Below are 22,383 nucleotides of genomic sequence, written 5' to 3'. Positions count from 1 at the left end.
CCACCACATCCACCACCACATCCACCACATCCACCACCACATCCACCAGATCCACCACCACCACTTCCACCACATCTATGTGTGTGTGTGGCTGTGTGTGTGTGTGGGTGGGTGCAAATGCAATAAGTCTCGCATTTGCGAGAGATTAAGCTATTGGCATTGTAAATGACAATGCCATTTATTTATCTGTTTTCAAAACCAACACATAAATAAAAAAATTGTCATTTACAATGCCAATAGCTCTAACTTTTGCAAAGGCGAGACTGTTGTATTGTAAATGCTTGTTGTTGATGTGGTCTATCAGTTGTTTATTCGTATTTCTTTCTGCAACTTTGCCCACAAACGGTAGCAGTGAAATATGGCGTAGATTTTCCAGTACTGTTTGCTCCAGTGATGGCTTCTTCTTGAGTGGTTTCACAATGGGCTGTTTACATTTTGTGGGAACCACACCATTTTGGAAGGAGCGTGAGATAAGCTCAGAAATATATGGCATAATTAAATTTGATCCCTGCATTATTTTATTTTAGTAAAACATCTTTTTATTGAACAAAAAGTAAGGGACATTACACAACTCAAAACTGACCAGAGCGCATTGAGTGACTGCAAATATACACATAGAGAACATAGACCTCCATATTAGACAAATAAGCAAAATGTAAGAAATGGGCTTAGGCGTCTTCCGATTCCACACTGGCAGGATCCACTTCAGGTGGTGTACAGATGTCCCCACGATAAGCGTTCCAAACTCCCCAGATCTTACTCCACTTTCGGGGTTGCCCCCTCGGCACATACACAGACCTCTCCCGGAACATACACCAGTCGAGGTCCTCCATCCACTTCCCAACCCGAGGCGCCCGCACAGCACCCCAGAGTTGTGCAATATTACGTTTGGCTATCGCACAAGCAAGAGTGACCCAGAGTTTGCCATGACTCGAGATGTTGGAGGGCTCCCAAACATTCAGCAAACATCGACGCGCCTCCAACTCAATCCGCACACCACATACTTCACTCATCTTCAAATGTATCCTCGTCCAAAAATCACGGACCTTCTCACACTCCCACAGAATATGAAGGAACGTTCCAGGCATTCCACACCCCCTTCGACAATCTGCAGATACGGCCAACCCCATCCTCAACAATCCAGGACCCGTGGTGTAGGAACGGTGCAGAATCCTGAGTTGGACCAAACGAAGTCTCATTGGGAATGCCACTACTCTAGGGGATGCCACCGCCTCCCTCTAATCTTCCTCGTCCAGAACGAATCCATCCGCCACCCACTGTTCCCTAAGCTGCACCAGGGGATCCTCAGTGTGGTTAATGAGTTTTCTGTAGGTCAACGATATTGCTTTGGTAGGCAAATGCCCATCCAACAGTCGGTCCTCCAGCGGGGAGGCCACTGGAGGTGTATCGCCATTGGGCATTACAGCACGTAAAGCATGACTAACCTGAAGGTATCTGAACCGTTCAGTATCATGCAGCTGGTACTTGGCCTGCAACTCCTCAAATGTCAACACCCTATCCTTACCCCACACATCTCGCACCTGTGTAATTCCAATCAAATCCCAACGGTCAAACCCTTTCGTTTTCCACAGATTACCCAACATCTCAGAGCTCCACAAAGGCGTAGCCAGTGTTATTCGCCCCGCCCATTTAAGGGCCCTGTTAGCCTCATGCCATACCCTTGTCGCCGTCGATGGAGGACCCACCAAAGGGAAGCGACCACTCTTCGCATACAACACTCTAGTATACTCTCCCCCGGGCACTTGGCCACGGTCCATCGCAAAGCCCGTGTCTACCGGCGAGCAATAAATTGCATGTTTAATAGGAGCCAACTGGGACGCCCAATAGTATTTCCTGATATTAGGCAGACCAATACCTGCATCATACCAGGGCAACATCAATTTTGACAATGCAATACGCGGCCTCCCCTCCCACAGAAGGCCGCGCTGCAAAGATTCTATCTCGTTAAAATACGACGGAGGCACCGGGTCGAAGGAATTGTGCAAAGCATACAAAAAGCGCGGGAGGGCCAACATCTGAAAGAGGACCGCGCGGCCCAACAAGGAGAGCGGTAATGCTTTCCACCTTGCAACATCACTACGCAGTCTGGCCAATGGGGGTAATAAATTCAACCTAAAGCGTATCTTGGATATCTGGATCCCCAAATAACGAAAACTGACCAATTCCAGCTTCACCGGGCAATTCACTGGCACTCTGGGAGGTACACCACTTAACACAAAGAGGACCGACTTCGCCCAATTAATAGCGAAACCCGAGTGCCTCCCGAAAATAGTAAGGATATCCATAAAAACCAACAGGGAACTGTGAGGGGAGGTCAAATACAACAGGATGTCGTCAGCGTACAGCAAAATCTTATCCTCCCATTCCGGTGTCCAACGCAGTCCTCTAATCGAACGGTCCCAACGTACCCAGGCCGCGAGCGGCTCTAGAGCCAGGGCGAACAAGAGTGGTGAGAGAGGGCAACCTGGACGAGTGCCCCTCCCCAGTGAGAAGTCACGGGATCCATGATTGTTTACGACCACACGAGACAGGGGGCTGAGTAGGGAAGGCGAACCCAACCAATAAATTCGGGGCCGAACCCCAACTTCTCCAGGACTGCAAAAAGGTATGGCCACTCCACTCGATCAAAAGCCATAGTGGCATCCAGGGACAACAACACCGCCAGTTCGTGGATGCGGGACGCACCCACCACCACTCCGTGGAGCTGGCGGAGATTAAGGGCAGTGTTCCGATGCGGCATAAAACCGGACTGGCCCGGATGCACCAGTGTCGTGATAACCTTCACTAGGCGGGCGGCAAGCAGTTTAGCTAGCACTTTAGGCTCTACATTTAAAAGGGAAATCGGACGATACGACGAACACTCCAGACGCGGCTTACCGTCCTTATAGATGACCACAATGTTCGCAAGGCGTTGATCACAAGGCAACTCTCCACAGTCTCTACTTTCAAGATGCATATCTTTCAGGTGCGGGGCCAAACTGTTAGCATGAAGCTTAAACAATTCAATGGGGAGACCGTTCGGGCCAGAAGCCCAGCCGGAGTGAAACCCCCTAATGGCCATCGCCACCTCATCGTTCGTGAGGGCAGAGTCGAGAAATTCCCTGTGCTCAACAGACCGAACCGGCATCAGAATGTCCTGAATCATATCAGCATTTTCTCCCTCCGTGAAGTCCCCAGCCGAGGTATAGACCTCCTCAAAATATCGGGCAAATTCATCCACAATCAACTGAGGAACCGATGAAGCAAACCGAGGCGGTGCCCCGCCCAAGGGTCGCTCCTCGAGGAGACTCGAGGAGATAGCAGCTTCGAAAACCAATAGCTCCGCCTCCACCCTATCTATTTCCGCCCTGCTCTTCTCCTTCTGCCCAGATACTAGGGAGAGAACCTCCCCCCTTCGCAACAGTTTAATACGCTTCCCACAGGGAGCGCTTCGAAGTAACTGACCCTACATTCTCCTGAAAATAACAATCCGTGACACGTACAAGTTCCTTCCTGACAGCAGGGTCCTTCAGACGCCACGCATTAATCGGTGCAACCCTACCTACATCACCCCGCCCCATCCGCACTCGAAACCAAATCGGCGAATGATCAGACACTCCCCGTGCCAAATGAGTCACCTCCTAAATAAAGGTCTCCTGTGACGCTGGTAATAAAACATAGTCTATCCTAGAAAGTGAGTGGTGCGCCGCAGAGGCGTGTGTATAACTCACATCACTAGGGTGCCGAAGACGCCATCCATCCACCAAACCCAACGTGGAAATAAAATCCGCCAGCCATCTACGGGAAGGCAAAAGTACACGGGAGGGGTGTCATCCAGTACTGTGTTGAAGTCCCCGCCCAGCACCATTGTCCCGATGGGCAGAGTCAGAAACACCTGGCCCAAATCACGGAAAGTATCCACCTGTAACGCTGGAGGGACATAGATAGACAGAAACGTGACAGTCCTACCCTCCCAAAGCCCCGATATATCTGTTGTCAGACCATGTCGACTGGATAGTGAGAGGAAAGGAGTTTTTCACCAAGATCCCCACTCCTCTAGAAGCAGAAGTAAAGCCAGCATGAGCCACTAATTTGTAGCCCCCTCTGTGAAGCGCCGTACAGCGTTTACCCATGAGATGAGTTTCCTGCAGTAACGCCACGTCGGGCGAGTGCCTTCTAATCAGCTGACTCACCATAGTACGCTTGATCTAATCGCCCAAGCCATTCACGTTCCAGCTGAGGACGGAAAACCCCAAACCCAACCTAGCGGAAGCCATTCATTTCTCCGAAAAAGAACAGGATATCCATAGGCACCCATAGCGGACTCTGGTCACACAAAACAAACACATCAACAAACAAAAAAACCCCATTCCCAATCCCCCAACTCCCCTCCCTGCACCCCTGCATGTAGCATACGCACATCCCCAACTCGCAGTGTGCCTGTCACCCCCAACTAACTACAAGTATCTAAAAGTAGAAAAACGGAGGAGGACCTTACAACAGGCCGCCCGCCCCCGCCACCCCAAACCAACCACAGTTTGTAAAAATACAAAAAAGGGGACCCCAACGAAAATAGTCCGGGGGGTGAGAAAAACAACCCCAACCAGTCCCACTACGCCACCAATAATGTTAATTCGACACAGACATGACGACAAGTCACTGTTCTTCACTATCTGCCCGGCCCTTAGCCCCGGAGTCCGAACCCTCGATCCGATCCTGCCAGTCCGCGGCAACTACAGGATTATCAAAAAACCAAGTCTTCCCGTCATGTTCAATCCGAAGATGAGCCGGAAACATCATCGAGTACTTCATATCCCGATCTCTCAGCCGCCGTTTGATGGACATAAATCTCTGCCGCTGTTTCTGTACCATCTGGGTGAAGTCCGGGAAGAACAACAGCGAAGCGTTCTCATAGGCCTGCGGGCCCGAGGATCTTGCCGTTTGGAGGATAGAATCTAGGCCCCGAAAGTTCAGGACCCGGGCAATCAAGGGACGAGGACGCGCCCCCGTCTTTGGACGACCACTGGGAACTCTATGTGCCCTCTCCACTGTAAAAAAGTTACTGAGGCCCTTAGGCTTGAGATGTTGCAGAACGAGTTCCTTGAGAAAGAGATCTGAAGTCAACCCCTCCGACCTCTCCGGCACTCCCAGAATGCGGACGTTGTTGCGGCGTGCCCGTCCTTCCTATTCATCGAGCTTTCGGTCAAATTGAGTCTGGGCCGCCTTAAGATCTCGCACCTCTTTCTGCAGCTCCGAGACATCCTCGATGAGACTTGTCGTCTTAATTTCCAAGTTCTTAACTTTCTCAGTCGTTTTAGTAAGGTCAACCCTTATGAGGCCCACTTCAATCGACACCGAGTCCTATTTAGTGTCCATCTTACCCAGGGAAGATTGGACCCCGGAGATCGCTGCCATCAAGTCTTTCATAGTAGGATCCTCCATGACTGAATCGCCATCCCTACCCACCGTCGGGGTACGTTTCACATCAGCTGGAGACCCCTTGGAGAAGGCGTACTTGTCCATTTTGTTAGACTGGACCGGACTAGTATTCTTCATCGATTTCGTCTGGGACTTCTCAGGGTCGCCTCTCGACGCCATTACCACCACCAATCGGGTCCAGGCAGCCTCCCCAGAGATGCGACCTCAGACCAGGATAGGTGGACTCAGGACGCCCCAGCCGCGGCTCTCCCGCGACAAACCAGGTTCCGACCGGTCACTTCCGGTCCCAGAGACCGATGTTGTCGCACTCCACCGCAGACCGCGCCACACTCGGGGTCCCGGTGTCCACGCCCGTAGGCCCCAAATTTTCGGACGACAGTAATCTGTCGCCGAGGCACCCAAACGGAACAGAATTTCACCTAGTGACTCAGGTGCTGGTCCCCCACCCAGTAGTAGGGACGGGGTTCAGGATAATGTGCTGGATGGCTGGTCAGGATGTGGCGGCCGGCGGAGCCGAGGCTCAAGCGGCCATCTTGGTCACTGGCGCGGCTCCTCCCCCGATCCCTGCATTATTATCTTCGGTTGAGCTGAGTCCAAAGGGGATCCAGATGTTATTCCTTTTGCTATGGTAGTAATTTCTTCTAGTTCCTGGATCTTAAATTCATCCAGTTACCCCAGCAAAATTTGTCAGGCTATCATGTCATACTGGTTCCTTCCCGTGCTTCTATCGGGAAGGTGTCGTAGATTTTTGCCACTTTATCTGCAAAAAATTCTGCTCTCTTCAGAGGCAGCTGTGTCACTCCTATTTTCCTGTGTTCTTAGGGTCTTCGGTATCGCGAACATTTTATTAGGGGAATTGCTAGCCTCTTCTATTCTTTCAGGGTAAAATTTACATCTGGATTTCTTAATTAAGGAGTGATATTGTTTTAATTCTTTTTTTATAGTTTTTTTTTTAGCCTTACTGCTATATTCTTTCCTCCAGACTCTCTCAAGCTTTTTGCATTTTTTTGGGCTATCATTAGTTTGTCATTAAACCATGGTGCTGTTGTATTTTGTCTTTTTGGGGTCCTGGTACTCTACGGTGCTGTCTTTACAGAGTTTTATATAGATCGAACTTGACCTGAATCGGTTATTAGAGCGCTTTACATAGCACCAGTTGCATTACATGAGGACACATTCATTTTTGTTCGGCACAGGGAGATTAAGTGATTTGCCCAGAACCACAGGATGTTCAGCGTCATTGCCGAGAATCAAACCCAGTTCCCCAGATTTGAGGTCGACCGCTCTAGCCGTTAGGCCAACTCCTCTCCCCTATTTCTGTGGTTGCTTTTGATTGAGTATACGTGTAAATGATGCTCATGTTTGTAAGGGTGTATGTCATTTGTTCTACCACTTTGAGCTGTACCACAGGCTTTAGAATGAAGGCAGTGGCCTGTGGCCAGTACCAGTGGTGTGAGTGTGAGGCCTCAGTATTGGCAGCCGGCAGCATTCTTTTAAAAATTTTCGGCCCTGACACTTGTTTATTTTTACAAATTCAGCTCTTCCCACTATGGTAGGTGGCCGAGGATGAGTGCTTAACAGTCAGAGGTGGCCCTTTCATCCCGCACAAGACATTAGTTGTAACCCGGGCCTGTAATGCACCAAAGTGCACCAGCGCAGCGATAACTGGTACGAACCACTCGAGGGACTTCAAATGGGTTTCTCGGTGCTTCTTTTTATTTGAATGGCATCCAGTCAGTCCCGGCCAGTGCCCCAGCATGATGCGTTTCGTCAGATCCAGTCTGTCTTGATCACATGACATGCCACAGTTCTCATGATATTTAAATGTGAAACTAAAGATGATAATGGCCAATAGAATGCATTTTAGTCAGTTCATCAATTAAGAGGTCACATGATCATAGACATAGATAAAAGATACCTTCTTTGTACATATGATTCTAGGATATAGTGAAATATGCTTCACATAGTGCAAATTGCAACATATTAAATGCATAAATGCATAAATAAATATTAAAGATAAAATCAATAAATATAATTCGCACATACCATATAAATACATTAAATGACCTCAAATAAATAGTGAAGGGAATAACCGTTTCTACTAATGTTCAAATAACATATGATAAGTCATCGTGTATAAATATGTGCAAATGAAGCACATTTCCTGTAAACATGCTACACAAGTGCAAGAAATGTATCTCAAAGATCTAATAATAGATCACAACACACAAGATGATGGACGGAATGTTGCACAATGGCAAAATATTCACCCCCAGTCACAGATCTGGGTTTAATCCATTGTTATTTTGCTCACCAAGCCACCCCAGTTCAGACATGGCCATATGCAAATCAGTCTTGACCCTGTGCCTCATGGGAACAGTCCAAACCGAACTGCCAAGCCGTGTCTTCCCTGGACCGTAATCAAGCATCCTAGGACCGGTTTCTGGCTATCAGCGTTCATCAGCCAGGATAGCTTGACTCCAGTGGCTTAGTGAGCATGGGACCCACGTCTGGGCATACCCCTCCCACATAGGATGAAACAGCAAAACACACAAGATGATGGACGGAATGTTGCACAATGGCAAAACATTCACCCCCAGTCACGGATCTGGGTTTAATCCATCGTTATTTTGCTCATCAAGCCACCCCAGTTCAGACATGGCCATATGCAAATCAGTCTTGACCCTGTGACTCATGGGAACAGTCCAAACCGAACTGCCAAGCCATGTCTTCCCTGGACCGGCATCAAGCATCCTAGGACCAGTTTCTGGCTATCAGCCTTCATCAGCCAGGATAGCTTGACTCCAGTGGCTTAGTGAGCACGGGACCCACGTCTGGGCATACCCTTCCCACATAGGGTGAAACAGCAAAACACACAAGATGATGGACGGAATGTTGCACAATGGCAAAACATTCACCCCCAGTCACTGGGTTTAATCCATCCATAATAGATCAAGACTCCTGTGCAAATATTGCCAAAAATTATGCTAAAGTGCTGTGTGAAAGTGCAAAATGTGCGAATGAAAACATCTATGTAAATAAGTAGAATAGCAGCAGTAATGTCTATAATCCCGGAGCCCCAGGAGTTATGCCCATAAATAAAGGGAAAGAGAAACCTCGCAGCAGTCACCCCAAATGCCGTGTTGGCACTCTGCACCCTGCCACCCCTGTGCCCCTGAGGGTGTAAGTTTGGTGCTGCCCTGTGGCTCCCCTGTGCTTACTGTAACCCCCGGACACTAGGTTACCAAACTGTGTTACTCACCTGTGAGCAGCATCTCTTCGATTACCCCCTTTCTCCAATGAATAACATTGGTGACAGATTCTGAATTTGAACCCTGCACGCATCTGCCCCCGCGCAGCTGAAGCTGCAGATTTGCTACTTACCTAAACCTTGCCTGGTGCTGATTCTTCTTCCTGAAACCAAAACTGTAAGTCGTATACTTACCTGCAAATCTAAGACATATGTTATAACATTCACTGTAATGTATTCACACGGGTAATAACATTTTATACGCATGATATCCTGTCTAGTGCATTCAAACAATTATACATTGTTGAAATTCATTGGCGCACTCAGATACTATGCACCTTATATATTCAATATTGCCTAGACAAAGATGTCCGCCAAGCTCACAATGTTTGTCACATGATTTTCACAATGGGTGTGTTTTGGTAATTTACAAATGGCCGACTTTGTGGGTCTGACGAGCGTGAACAAGCCGTAATGGTGTAACGCGTCGTAACTTTTTACTTGCCGAAATAAATGGGTATGTGTCTGGGCGACCTTCTTGATTGAGAAGTGATTGGAGTGGTATATATATATATATATATATATATATATATATATATATATATATATATATATATATATATATATATATATATATTCATATATATATTCATTCAAAACAAAACCCTTTCAGGCGTAGAGTGACAAATGAATTATGCAAAAAAAAAAAGCAGAGAACTCTGGGTAGTTCTCAAGTTTAGGTGGAAAGCAGCTCCAATATAGAGCACTCTCAACACCAGCGACACTCTAAATTTGCTCTCCTCAAATGTATGCTTTTCTATCAAAATCTTTTAGCATAGGATTAGCAAAGTGCCACCCACATTGAGATAGAAAAGATAGAAAAGGACAAAGTCTTTTACCATTTCCACAGCAAAGTCTTTAAGCATAGGATTAGCACAGTGCTATCCATGCTGAGCTGTAAAATGGCAGAAGCCTTTACCACACCAGGCTCAGTATTACAGCTTTAGATTGGTAAAATACCATCTGCGGCCATGCAGTGCTGTGTAAGTATTAATAAAAGGGCTATGCAAGGTCAGTAGGCTACCTTATTTCACTGTGGTGTATGCGAATGCAGTTGGATGGGACACACACCAGGTGATGGGAAGAATGCTTGTTAAAAGTCTAACCACCAAACTAGTGATTAGACTTTTTAGTCATTCCTCCCATCACCTTTTACATGATTTAATGTTACACCATACATTGGCAAGGGTATATGCCCAGACGCAGGTCACTTGCTCACTATGCTATAGGATCCAAGCTATACCTCACAGATGGGGAGTAAAAACGATGGACTATCCCAGTTAGGAGCAGGGTGTTTGCTTATTTATTTAAGGCTGGCCTTTGTCTGGAGTGGCACATTGAGCGTGTTATACAAAGTGATTGCCAGTGGTTAGACTTTTTGGAAACATTTCAGCCATCACCTTTTGTGTGTGCAATTGACATACAGTTACATTGTGTGCGAGAAAGATGTTCTGCACACATGTACAACTTCCGTCTGTAATGGATGTGGCATGTGCCTGTGAACAATTTCAGCTGTATCTTCTCATTAAAGGTAAGCTTTCACACTACTCCACATTTTTTTTTTTTCCCAAAAACCTTTTTTGTCATTACATCCCTCACATACACAGCTCTTGGCCTACAACCCAGGGGCTGGTCGCAGCAGAATGTTAGGTCGGTGGCAAACGTAATCGATAGTAACACAGCCCTGAAGCCGACAACCCTGGGGTCGGGCGGCGATTTAATAATACAATGTGGGAAATTATCCGTAGGTGGCCTAAGTGGATAAAGAGCGTGTTAGCTCCTTACCTAGTTGAAAAAAATTGCCCTCCTCCTCCCCTCTTACATGCCTATCCCCGGGTATACTATATTTAGTGTTCAATTTCAACAATATCTCAGGTCCGTTCGAGTAAAAGAAATAAAAAAAAACACCCAACCCCCCCCCCACCCCCTCCTCCCGCACAACAATAGCCCCCTCTGCCCCATCCATGTCTGGGTTTGTGGTTTTCCATCGCCTCTGTCGCCACTGTGATTGTTTATGTTGGCTTTCACTGCTGCAGCTAGCCTGCAATCGTTAGCGCTGCCTGTTCCGCTGTCGCTTGCGTAAGAGGCTTCCTGGGGTTCCGTCTCATATTACAATGTGTTCGCTGTTCCCCCTGCCAGCGCCCCTGTTACCACTGTTGGACTCTCTATCTCTGGACCCCTCGCTCGTGTCAGGAGCGGTAAAGTGCTACTAGTCTTCCTCCATGAGCATCACTGATTCTGATAGCACCGTTTCGTGAACCCCTTCTGTCTCTGCAGTTTCCTCTGCGCTCCCCCATCTCAAATGTGTAAGGTACAAACCCCAAAATTTCTTTGGGCGGCTCGTGCGGGGCAGCAGCTCGCTGTAGTGTTCTGATTGTGTGCAGCAGTATATCATATCATGCGCCCAACTCTTGGCCCTCGGGGACGAGCCCCTAATCCAACAGTACGCTACAACTCGCCTGGCCATTAATATTCCCATGTCTGCAAGTCGTCTAACCGATACTGGCAAGCCCCTGGAATAGCCCAGCAGTGCCAGCGCCGGATCTGGGCTCAGTTCTATGTCTTAAATTGTACTCATCTCCGTGAATATTCTATTCCAATAAGACTGGATTGCTGGGCACCACCACGCAAGGTGCATGAAATCCGCTGTCGGCTCATGGCATCGCTCCCATTCCGCTGATTGTCTGAGGCCATAACGATGCAGTCTCTCCGTGGAGAAACTTAAAGTGCACCAGTCTGTGTCTCCCGTTTAGTGATCGCTTTTTAGTATTCCCGCAGCTGTAATGCCACTTAGCATCATCAATTGTGGTCTGTAAGTCTCGCTGCCAGGCAACCCTGGCTTTCATGAGTTGCTGCCCTCTGTGAGATATAGCTGTCTTGTATAGGGTAGTTAGCAACTTGTGGGGTGCTTTCGTTTTAATGACGTGCGTGAGCTTCGGTATCTCTGGTGGCTCCTCGAGGTCTGGGCCCAAAAGGTCTAATAGCGCGCTGCCTATCCTCTGGTATTGGAAACGGAGCAGTAATGGGGCGTCGCTGCTTTCAGTCATCGCCTGATCCCACGTTTTAACTCGCCCTTCCGTGAACAAGTCTCCTGCTCTAGTGATTCCCAGTCTGCGCAACACTTGTACCACCCCATTTTCCGCCACCGGCGCCAGGCATAACGCCCACTTCAGAGGCATGTCTGGGGAGTATAATATTTCACAGTTCTGGGCTTGTAATAGGGATTACCAGGCATGGTTTGTAGCCGTTATAGAGTCCAATATGACTGTTCTGCGGTCAACCGGCTTGAACACCGTGGCCGGTAGGGGGAGAGGGTCTGCAAATAGGCGCCCAATGCGTACATGGGGGATATTTGCCTCTCCGTGGATCCACGTATGAAGATGAGTAGCCTGCGCAACCCTGCAGTATAGCTCCAGATCCAGTGCGCTCAAACGCCCATCTCGTACGGCAGCGTGAGAGTAGCCCACTTTGCTCTGGGTTGTTTGCCTCCCCATGCCAGTTTGATCATGAGCTGCGTAATGGCCTTGAAAAAGTTCTTCGATAGAACCATCGGTATCGCACTAAACAAGAATAAAAATCTGGGCAGCATCGCCATTTTCATAATGGCTATGCGTCCCATCAGAGACAGCGGCAGCTTGCACCACGTCTCCACATCATCTTCTAGCTTGTTGTATGCCACTCCACAGTTCTCTCTTAAAAAGATTTCTGAGTCAGTATGCAGTTGGATCCCCAAATAACGGACCGATTCAAGAGACCATTGCAGCGGATATTCCATATCAAATTGAGTGGTAGCTGGGGTTAGGGGAAATGCCACTGACTTCGTCCAATTTACCTTCAGGCCAGAGTGAGTGCCGAAGCGCACCACCTCTCTTAGTACCGAAGACAGATTATTTTCCGGATCACGAATATAGAGCAATGTGTCATCTGCGTATGTTGACACTACAATCTTGTACGTTGGGAAACTGACGCCTTCATTCCTATGATACTCACGCAGCGCACAAGCAAAAGGCTCCGCCACTAGTGCGTAAAGCAGTGGCAACAGCGGGCAGCCCTGTCTAGTCCCTCTGCCGATTGGGAAGGAATCCGTGACCAGGTCTCCTAGGCGAAGCCTCGCCGTTGGCTTGTGGTATAAGGCGCCAATCATTTGAAGAAACGGCTCGCCCAAACCCATGCGCTGCAGCACCCGAACCATGAATGGCCATTCTACCGAGTCGAAAGCTTTTTCCATATCAAGAAACACTGCTGTGGCTTTCGCATTTTGCTTCACATCATGCATAGTGCCCAGAACCGTTCTGATATTATACGTGAGGTTCCTACTGGGGATAAATCCCGCCTGTTCTGGTGCAACTAACTCGGGTGCCAGCAGTGCAAGACGCGTCGCCAATACTTTGGCGTACAACTTGGTGTCTACATTAAGGAGTGACAGAGGTCTATACGAGCTGCACTCGTTATGAGGCTTGCTAGGCTTGAGTATAGTGACTATCAGAGCTTCCCTCATTGACTGCGGCATGCTGCCCTCCACGCAAATGTCGTCAAACAGTGTGGACAGATGCGGGATCAACTTGGAATACTTTGTAGAAGCTCACCGTAAGCCCATCAGCTCCTGGAGCGCTTTCGGAGCGCATGCTCGCCAGAGCTTTTCACAATCTCATCTTTGCTTATAGGCATCATGAGAAAATCCTGCTGTGCATTCTTGAGCATGGGCAAGTCAATGTGCTCCAGATATTCCGAAATGTCGCCAGAGAGGTCCCCACATTTCAAGGAGTACAGGTCAGAGTAAAAACACCTGAACCCGTTTACTATCCCTGCCTCATCCGTGACCACTCCTCCTTCAGCCGTCTTCAGCTCAGATATCTGTGTCTTCCCTCTCGTGCCTTTCAATAGCCTGGCAAGGAGAGAGCTAGGGCGCTCCTCCTCACTGTATGTCCGGGCTGTCGCATATTTCCCCATATGTTGAACCTCCCTGTCTGCTTCTTCATTATATTCAGTAATCAATAGTTTAATTTCCTCTTTGACATCCGTATCAGGACTATCCCTCTGTCTTTTTTCCAGAGTCGCCACCTGCTTCTCCAGTAGCGATAGACGCTGCCGAATAGATTTGAGGACACTAGAGTGTCTGGACATGGCTAAGCCCCTAGACTTTGAAAGCCTCCCATAGTGTTTGGAAGCTATCTACTGATCCTATATTAGTCTCAAAGAAGACATCAATCTCTTCCGCTAGCTCCCCCCGGAACTGCTCATCCAACAGTGAGCATGGAGGGAACCGCCATGTGAATGGGGGGGATCCTTTTTGCAGGCGAGTCTAGCACCAATAATATAGGAGAGTGGTCTGAGAGGGTGCGTAGTAGTACTGCGCAAGACTGGATACGCCTCAGAATGGTGGGAGACGCCATCCAATAGTCAATTCTTGTATGAATGTCATGAAATGCGGAATAGTGCGTGTAGCCTCCCTTCTCAGCGTGTCTATGTCGCCATACATCCTCATGGTCTAGATCTATAAGTTCTATGCGTAGCGTTTGTGCAGCAGCAGACGGTCTACGTGGATGTCCCGCTGATCTGTCCCATGCTGGGTCTAATACCAAGTTGAAGTCGCCCCCCCCAGAGCATCTGCGCTGATGTATAAGTGCGAGCAGTATGTGCCTGTGTACTGTAGAATTCAGAGGAATAAAAATTAGGGCCATAAACATTCACTACAATTACATCTAATCCCATCCCCTTGCACCTGGATATCACTTATCGCCCTCCGGGTCCGCCTGCATAAGCGACTGGGTCAGCTTAGATCTAGGGTTAACCCAGGTCAAAAGTCCCCTAGAGTGTGTCGTGAAACCGGCTGCTGCGGCGTTACCCGCCAGCCCCCTGCTAAGGAACATTTTGCTTACTAGCGGTAAATGGGTCTCCTGAAGGAGTGCTAAATCCACCCTCTGTCGCTGCAGGTAGCTCAACACCTTTCTTAGTTTGCGGTGATCATTGAGCCCCCTCACATTCCATGTGAGAGCCCGGAGCACAGCAGTCTCATCGTTAGAAATCACGTCACTTGTATTTGACATTTCTCCTAGGTGCGTGTTCTATGTGTGTTGTATCTTGGTGTTGTTCTTGTGTGGGCAGTGTGTGCAGTAGGAATCCCAGATCCCTCCCCCCTCCAACTGTGCGCAACAAAAAACTGGTGGTCTTCCCCTCCCCCCTCCCACAGCAGACCTCCCTCAACCTGGCCTTTCCGAATCCCTTCCCACCTCTCTCCCCTTTCTTCCCAACTCCCAACGGTAACCAGAACAACCCCGGGAAGTGGTGTGGCTCACTGGTTAGAGGCGGCAGACCCGTAAGCAGAGAACGGCCCGGGACCAGGGTTCAATTCCCGACGCGGCAGGATCGTAGACCAGGGATCCGGACTCGATAATTCTTGCCTTGATGCCTACTCTAACCAGGGAAGACACTCGGCAACTCTGGGCATTAAGCTTGCCTCATCTCTACAACGGCCCCCCACAGACGCTGGGGATGCCTGGTTTCACCTTGGAGATACCCAGAAAGGGACCATCTCACAGGGAAAACCAGGACGGGTTCCCCAGTTGTCTTCAGCGCCAGGACACTCCGATGGAGTCACAGTGCGAGTACACACACATTTACATTTACAAATTGCGCGCAGGGACAAAGGTCGCCGAACAGCCTATGCACTCTAACATTGCACATTACTCTTCTGGAATCGCGCCTCCCTGCCGCCACGCCCTGCATCTTGCACCTTTGGAGCAATTAAGCTATACCAATGTCTGCTAACCATGAATCCCAACCCAGACCCCCCCACCCCCCACCCATCTACAGTCCAAAGCACAAGCATCCGTTTACAGTACATCTTGTGAGTGACTGAGCAGTGACCCAAAGCCGTACCTGCCCCAGTCTCCCCTCCCCCATCTCAATCCCCACGACATACGCGTCTGTCCGATGGCTTCTATCTGAACTCAGTTCTGAGGCATGGCCCAAACACCTAGTCTAAGGAGATGCCACGCCAGGAAAAACTGAAGGAGGAGGAAAAACGAAAAAAGGGGGGGGGGGGGTGGGTGGAGGGGCGAACCAAAACTATTGTTGGAGAACCGTCGCCATAGGCAAGTCCCACCATACTTCTCGTCCATCATAATCACTCCTGGTCGTCAAGCCGGCTGTTTCCTTCACCCTCCTCCATGGACCTGTTAGCGCCGTTAGACTGGTCCCTCGACAAGCCTTTGAGCGCCTGCTGTAATGCCCTTGTGTCCGTAAAGATGTGCGAGCGGCCCTGCCGATTCACCCTCAGTTTTGCCGGGTACAGCATTGCGTAGTCTAGACCAAGTTCTCTGAGCTGCTTCTTATATGGTATGAAATGCTTACGTGCCTCCTGCACCTTGGCAGTAAAGTCTGGGTATAGTGAGATCGCCGACCCCTCAAATTGTAGTGACGTTTTTGCCCTTGCCAGCCGGAGAGCAGTATCTCTGTCGCGATAATTAAGTAATTTCGCAATTATAGGGCGGGGGGAGCGCCCGGGCGCGGGCCCAGCATGCGGTGGGCCCGTTCCACTACGAACATGGTTGAGAACGCCTCCTCTCCCAAAAGTGTGGTGAGGAGTTTTTCCACACATGTTTCCATGGGGCCTGTCGGGGTGGTTTCGGGCAAATCCGTGATTCGGAGGTTACAGCATCGTGAGCGGGCTTCCAAATCCTCTGTCTTGTCCTGTAGGGCTTGCATAACCTTCTCCAGTTTTTTGTGGCCCATATCCAGTTCCGTCTGGGCCTCCTCAACTTCAGTTACTCTTCTCTCCGACATGTCGAGTCTTTCAGCATGTTTGTCCAAACGTTCTGCCATGCGGTCCATCCTATAAGTTAGTGCGTCTATCTTAGTGCCTAGCGAGGATATACTTGTCTGAAGGCCTTTTTCCATAGACATTAGGATTGTCTTGATGTCTGATCCTGTTGCCTGTTCTTCTTCTGGTTGTGCTGCCGCGCTTTCCACTGCCGGAGCTCCCTGCAGCAGCGAACGTCTCTGTAAGAAGGGTAATTTGCTCTGTGTTTTGTCGCCCTTACCCATCCTGCCAGCCAGTCCTCGGAGCTGGACTCGAGGCACCTCCGTGAAGCAGTTCCCGCCGGCACTTCAGGCTGCTTGGCACCAAGTCTCAGCACCCCCTCGTTCCACTGGTGTATGTTGTTGTGTAACCGGTAGGTGAGGCCTGCCTCCAGGACCAAGGTCTCTTCAGTGCAATTCACCGCTTCACTGGTATCTGCAGCCAGGCTGTGTTGCGTTTAGTTGTCTCTGCACTGCTTGAGGGTACCAACCGTCACAGTCACTGCATACTAGCTTATCGTGGCTTCCCCCTCGGTTTTCACCCCCTCCTACCTGCGCGCCCAGGTGATATGGGCCGCTCTTTCTCCCTTTGACGGGTCGGCTGTTATCCGGCTTCAGGGGGGGGCGCCTGTCACGGGCTCAAGTATTCGTGAAGGCTTCTGGGCCCCTGCTCTTTCGCAGTCACTCTGCATGCGCTTCAGGTGTGCGCAAACACCCCTGTTGTGCTATAGCGCTGTCTTGTACCTCTTATGCCAAGTATTCTGACCGCCCGGCATACATCGGGAGTCCAATCCCGGCTCTCACTTCACGCCGGTGACAGGGCCTAGGGTGGGGTGGTCCACATCCACCTGCTGGGTCGCACAGCGACCTTTATCCCTCTGTTGTCTCTCAAGGTACTCCCTCACCTCAGATCCTTCCCTCTTCCCAGGCGAGTTCTAGGCGATGGGGCCTGCTCCGAGGCTCCGCCGTCCGTCGTCTTCGCCCCGGCTGCTCCTGCGTTTCTCTCCAGTGGTAGCTTTGGGAGGGGGAATGCTCGTGTGTTCACAGGTGTCTCCGAGTTGGAGCCCCCTCTCGCCTGACGCTTCAGTTGTGTCGCTTGCCCCAGGCAGGCCCGGCAGTCACTCCGGTCATGCCGTGGCGTCTTCCACCACTCCAGCTGCACGTCGCGCCACGTTCCCTGGATTGGCGGGTCACTCCAGCCCGAGGCTTCTGGGCCTACCAGAACGCGGCCGGCCGCAGCTTCTCTCCCGTCTTCAGCACTGCCTTATCTCAGTTGAAAGGGCTCCGCTAGTTCGCAGTCGGGCTGCGGGCTCGGGAGAGGTCCAGGTGCGCCTTCAAACTCGCTCTGGTGCAGGATAATGTAGGATTAGTGATTTGGCGCCCCCCTTTTTTTTTTTTAAACTAATTTAGACTGGATAGGCTAAAAAAAAAATGTGTCCATGTCATCTTTTTTGTTTTCTTTTAGCCAATGCTGCACAACGTTGGCGAAAATGTTTTTGCCGATTCTGTCCAACACTGTAAAAAAGCATTGGCAAAACCATTCTCGAAGGCGAAAGACCTATACTATAGGGTGAAGTGCCCTGCTTAATGTATTATTGCTTAAGCATGCCTAGATCTCGGAGTATGCAAATAACATATGGTATCTCAACTGGTATAATTTGGAGGCAATTAGTTAAGATATGTATAAAACATTATCAAAAAGGAGATAAGGAGCCTCTTTTGGTATTTGATGTGTATAAAACATTATCAAAAAGGAGATAAGAAGCCTCTCTTGGTATTTCATTTATGTGCGCGTGGCATCATATTTATTGTAGGAGTAAAAGGGACACAAATCGAAAGTAATAATTTTGCAGTTATTACAGCACTGCAAAGGGCAATGTAACACAATTGTGGATAACCCAAATTGTACTTGGTGCTCAGTGCGAGTGAGTGAGCGGCACGGTAGCAACACAAGTGACAATAAACCGCGACGAAGGCGCAGGTGACTGGTGATTAATATATACAGTGAGTAAAAGACACACAGAATGGTTCCACATTTCTTTGAAATTGACTTCGATATGATAATGCAGGTATTGTTTTAGGAACCATTTAGTCTGGAGCGCCTATGTTCGCGCTGGACGGTCGACGGCATTTTGATCCTTTTCAAATCAGGATCATCATCAGGACTTGGGTAAGGTGCAGTGTAGTGGCAGCTTGAGTCTAGTGCCCGGTCCGTAGGTTCATCAGAATCCGATGATAGGAAGCCAGAGCTGGTGGGGTGTCCAGTCGGCAGGGGAGGCCACCGGTCAAGTGATCCGGAGGTGGATCTGTGCAACCGATCCAGGAGGTGATCGGCGAGCGGGGAGTGAATCTCCGAGTGGCGAGGTGTCTGCGTGGAAATGAATCCGAGCTAGGTCATGGCACACACACATGATTCGTGGTCACCTGTGACTAAATATTAGCATCAGGAATCCAGATATTGTTGCAGACGTGGTACTCAGGGCAGGGATGCAAGTCCTTCACCGTGCGAGGGACTTTTCAAATCCTATCCCACTGAGTGTGCTGCTTGATGTACATTTCAAACTATAAATAGTTAAAAAAACAATGCTATAGACTTTTGAGAAAGGGACAAAACTAAATGGGTTTGCATTAAAGGTTTTTTAAACTATCTCATTGTTTGAAAAATTGGTGACAGTCACACCGTATTGTTGAATGTGGAAAGACAGAAAAACAAAGTAAACAAGGTGTAATTGGTGATTTAAACTGTAATTGATGCATAACGTAGAATTATAATACTGATTAATGAGTTATACATTTTCGGAAAATAATAATAAACACTAGGTAAAACATTAACGTTTGGAATAAGATATTTCTCATACTCAGTTCTGCACCACAGATCCAAGTAGGCCATAGGGATGTCTGTGGAGACTTAAAAGCATTTGCCGTAAATAGGAGCCTGATATAAAAATCTGTTTTGCTATCACAAGCCCCATGATTCACAAAATCATTAAGTTTGCGACCGCAAATTGACTTTTTTTTTACATGCAAAAACCCATTTACAAGTTGGGACATTTTTTGGACACCTTATACCATAATAGAGCAAAAGGTTATTAGTGCTTGCCATTGTTTGGATGGATAAGAGATTGGTGTTGCATTTGGAAATTAGGTACATTGGTTTTAGAACCTATTAGGCGCATTGCATTTACGATCCAGGAGAAGTTGGCAGTGTTCTAGGGCCTATACTTGAATTTCTTTGTTGTTGATATTGAGATGGAGTTGTGGAACGTCACCATAGTACTGGTAAAGTAAATAGTTGATCATTTTAAATAGGAGAAGCAAATATTTGCTGCAGTGAACTTGTAGCCCAGGGTACACTTGCAGAATTCCGCACAAGACCTAATAAGAGCTGGTCAGGAATGTACTCTGTTTAAATTGCTGTGTGGGCACAAATGAAGGTCTTAAATCGGGAGAGCCCGGAGTCAGAGAATTTTACTTCATAGGAGTGATTAAGTAGAATCTCTTGGTACACAATGTCTAAAGCTGCACTGAGTTCAGGAAGTACCTGATTGGCCTATAAAGACTTTAAGTTTCTTACAGTAACTTTCATTAAAACAATTATTGATATTTTATTCAAAGCATGTGAATTAGTAAAAGGTCTAAAAAAGTACCTAATAGGAGTTTGGGATGCAGGTCTTGGCTGGCCGAGCAGAAGACAGGGAAAACCACCAATAAACAACTTTGCATCCAAGGGCCTAATTCCATTTGTCCCAGAAAGCAGCCCTTGAAGGATCATCAATAAACATTCTTATATATACCTACATAGTATGCTTCTGTGGATACATAATACTCTCAGTTGTTAATATTCAGATCCATATGTAGTAGATTATTTATTGAAATCCTTTCTAGGACTGTCTATATATCGTATGATTTTCAGCCAGGGTAGTATATCTGGAATATTTTGCTGTGAAATCCATACGTTTGCTTTTCTTGTAAATAAAAAAAAAATGGTTTGTGGTAAGTGAGGGAGGGGCTTCTCAGCCCTCCCGGAGATATTGGACTCATTTACTTCACGTGCTCATTCAATGGAATATTGGGGGACTTTTTAAAACATATACAGTGTCCAAGTACAACACGGAGTGAAGAGGAGGGCTTCGACGGAACCACCTATTGCACTTAAAACATTAATGATCAAAACCTTATTAATCTACACTGTTCTTAGGTCATTTATTAAGTAAGCTAATAATGTGTGTACTCTATATTAACACAGTTTTTGTGTATTTTTTGTCTTTTAGGTCACCGCACAATGCACTTTATTTGAAACCGGGAAATCAAAGAACATTATGTGCTCCTCAGGGTTTGGAATGAAGAACTTCTCATCACTTGGCTTGAATCAGGCTCTCATTCATGAAATGAGCAACCATTCCAATGGGACAGACAATAATCCATCCATGTCCATTAACAGACTTTTCCCAGCTCTGCTAGAGTGCTTTGGCATCATCCTTTGTGGCTACATAGCTGGAAGACTCAACGTGATTTCAGCCACACAGTCCAAAGGACTAGGGAATTATGTTTCCCGTTTTGCTCTCCCAGCTTTATTATTTCAACAAATGGTGATACTTGATTTTTCACATGTTAACTGGTCTTTTCTTTATAGTATTTTAATTGCCAAAGCATCTGTATTTTTCATAGTATGTGGTCTAACATTGTTAGTTGCCAGTCCTGACAGTCGGTTCAGTAAAGCCGGTCTGTTCCCTATTTTTGCCACACAAAGTAATGATTTTGCACTCGGATATCCTATAGGTAAGCTCCTCTTTTTTCTATTCTCTTACCAATGTTCATTTGATATGTCCTTGCCTTTAATGCAATGTAACTGTGGATATGTTTTCGATATTTTTAAAGAAGAAATACCCAAATGGCAGTACTGTTAAAGAGGGTTCAACCAAATGATTTGGGTTTTTTATTTTTATCTGTACATACTAAAATGCAATTTGTGACAACCGTGTAAACTCTTGTTCGCTGAATGTCCTAACCAGTTCCAAATACTCACGTTTAGAAGTTGTAAGTATGTACCACTCCTCCACATTTGATTATTATCGCCAGAATTTTTTTTATTTGGCTTTAAGTTACCCCACATCCATTTTGAAGTGTGGAGTGAAACAATGAGTGAAATGTATTCGGTCGGACTGAACTGCATGCGACTGGAACATAATTGAAAGAACATTTGAAATAATTTTGAGATTCCAAAGGCCAGGCTTACTTACCAAGCTCTAGTGAAGCAGTCTGACTGAAAACTGATAAAGTTACACATACAGTGTATGGTTGAAATCCTTGTCAATAAGAAATGCTGGACATGTGATGGGACCCTCACCATTACAGAAACCAGGGGCCATATGTATCAAAATGTTGTTTTGCTATTCTCAAATAGCTATTTTTTGTGAATTGCTATTTGAGAATCGCAAAACGCAATGTATGTAGGATTTGCAAAAACTTTTGCGATTTCTACATATTCCTTAATTGCGAATCGCAAATTGCGATTCACAATTAAGGAATACCTCCCTATTCATTCCTATGGGCCTATAAGCCCATAGGAATGAATGGGGAGACATTCGCAATTTGCGAGTACCCATTAGGTACAAGGACACGCTGTTGCATCCCTGAAATAAGCATGGGTGCAGATATGGCGCACATACATACCGTAAGGGCATGCATGCGCGCCACATGGCATTTTGAAAAATGCAGACGTGCATTTTTCGAAGAAATTGCAAATTACCACCAACCTGAAGTTGGTGGTAATTTGTGATTCCTTAATCCAAAATCGCACAACTTGGGTGCTTCCTACATTGCATTTAAGGAAT

The 22,383-nt window shown here is 47.6% G+C and overlaps 1 protein-coding gene across 6 annotated transcripts in view; it reads left to right on the top strand.

The window, feature by feature from the left end:
- GPR155 (G protein-coupled receptor 155) overlaps positions 1-22,383 on the top strand; it is a 283,844-nt gene that overhangs the window by 73,377 nt on the left and 188,084 nt on the right. For all 6 annotated transcript variants that reach the window (XM_086956156.1, XM_086956160.1, XM_086956159.1 and 3 more), the window contains exon 2: positions 20,821-21,328. In XM_086956156.1, coding sequence (XP_086812282.1) covers positions 20,869-21,328 — 460 coding nt within the window. In that variant the 5' untranslated portion in view covers positions 20,821-20,868. The remainder of the gene's footprint in view (positions 1-20,820; positions 21,329-22,383) is intronic.

Source organism: Lissotriton vulgaris, chromosome 2_1 (genome assembly GCF_964263255.1).
Source record: "Lissotriton vulgaris chromosome 2_1, aLisVul1.2, whole genome shotgun sequence".
Lineage (NCBI taxonomy): Eukaryota > Metazoa > Chordata > Amphibia > Caudata > Salamandridae > Lissotriton > Lissotriton vulgaris.
The sequence above is the reverse complement of the archived record's forward strand: the minus strand, read 5'-3'. Positions and strand labels throughout refer to the sequence as shown.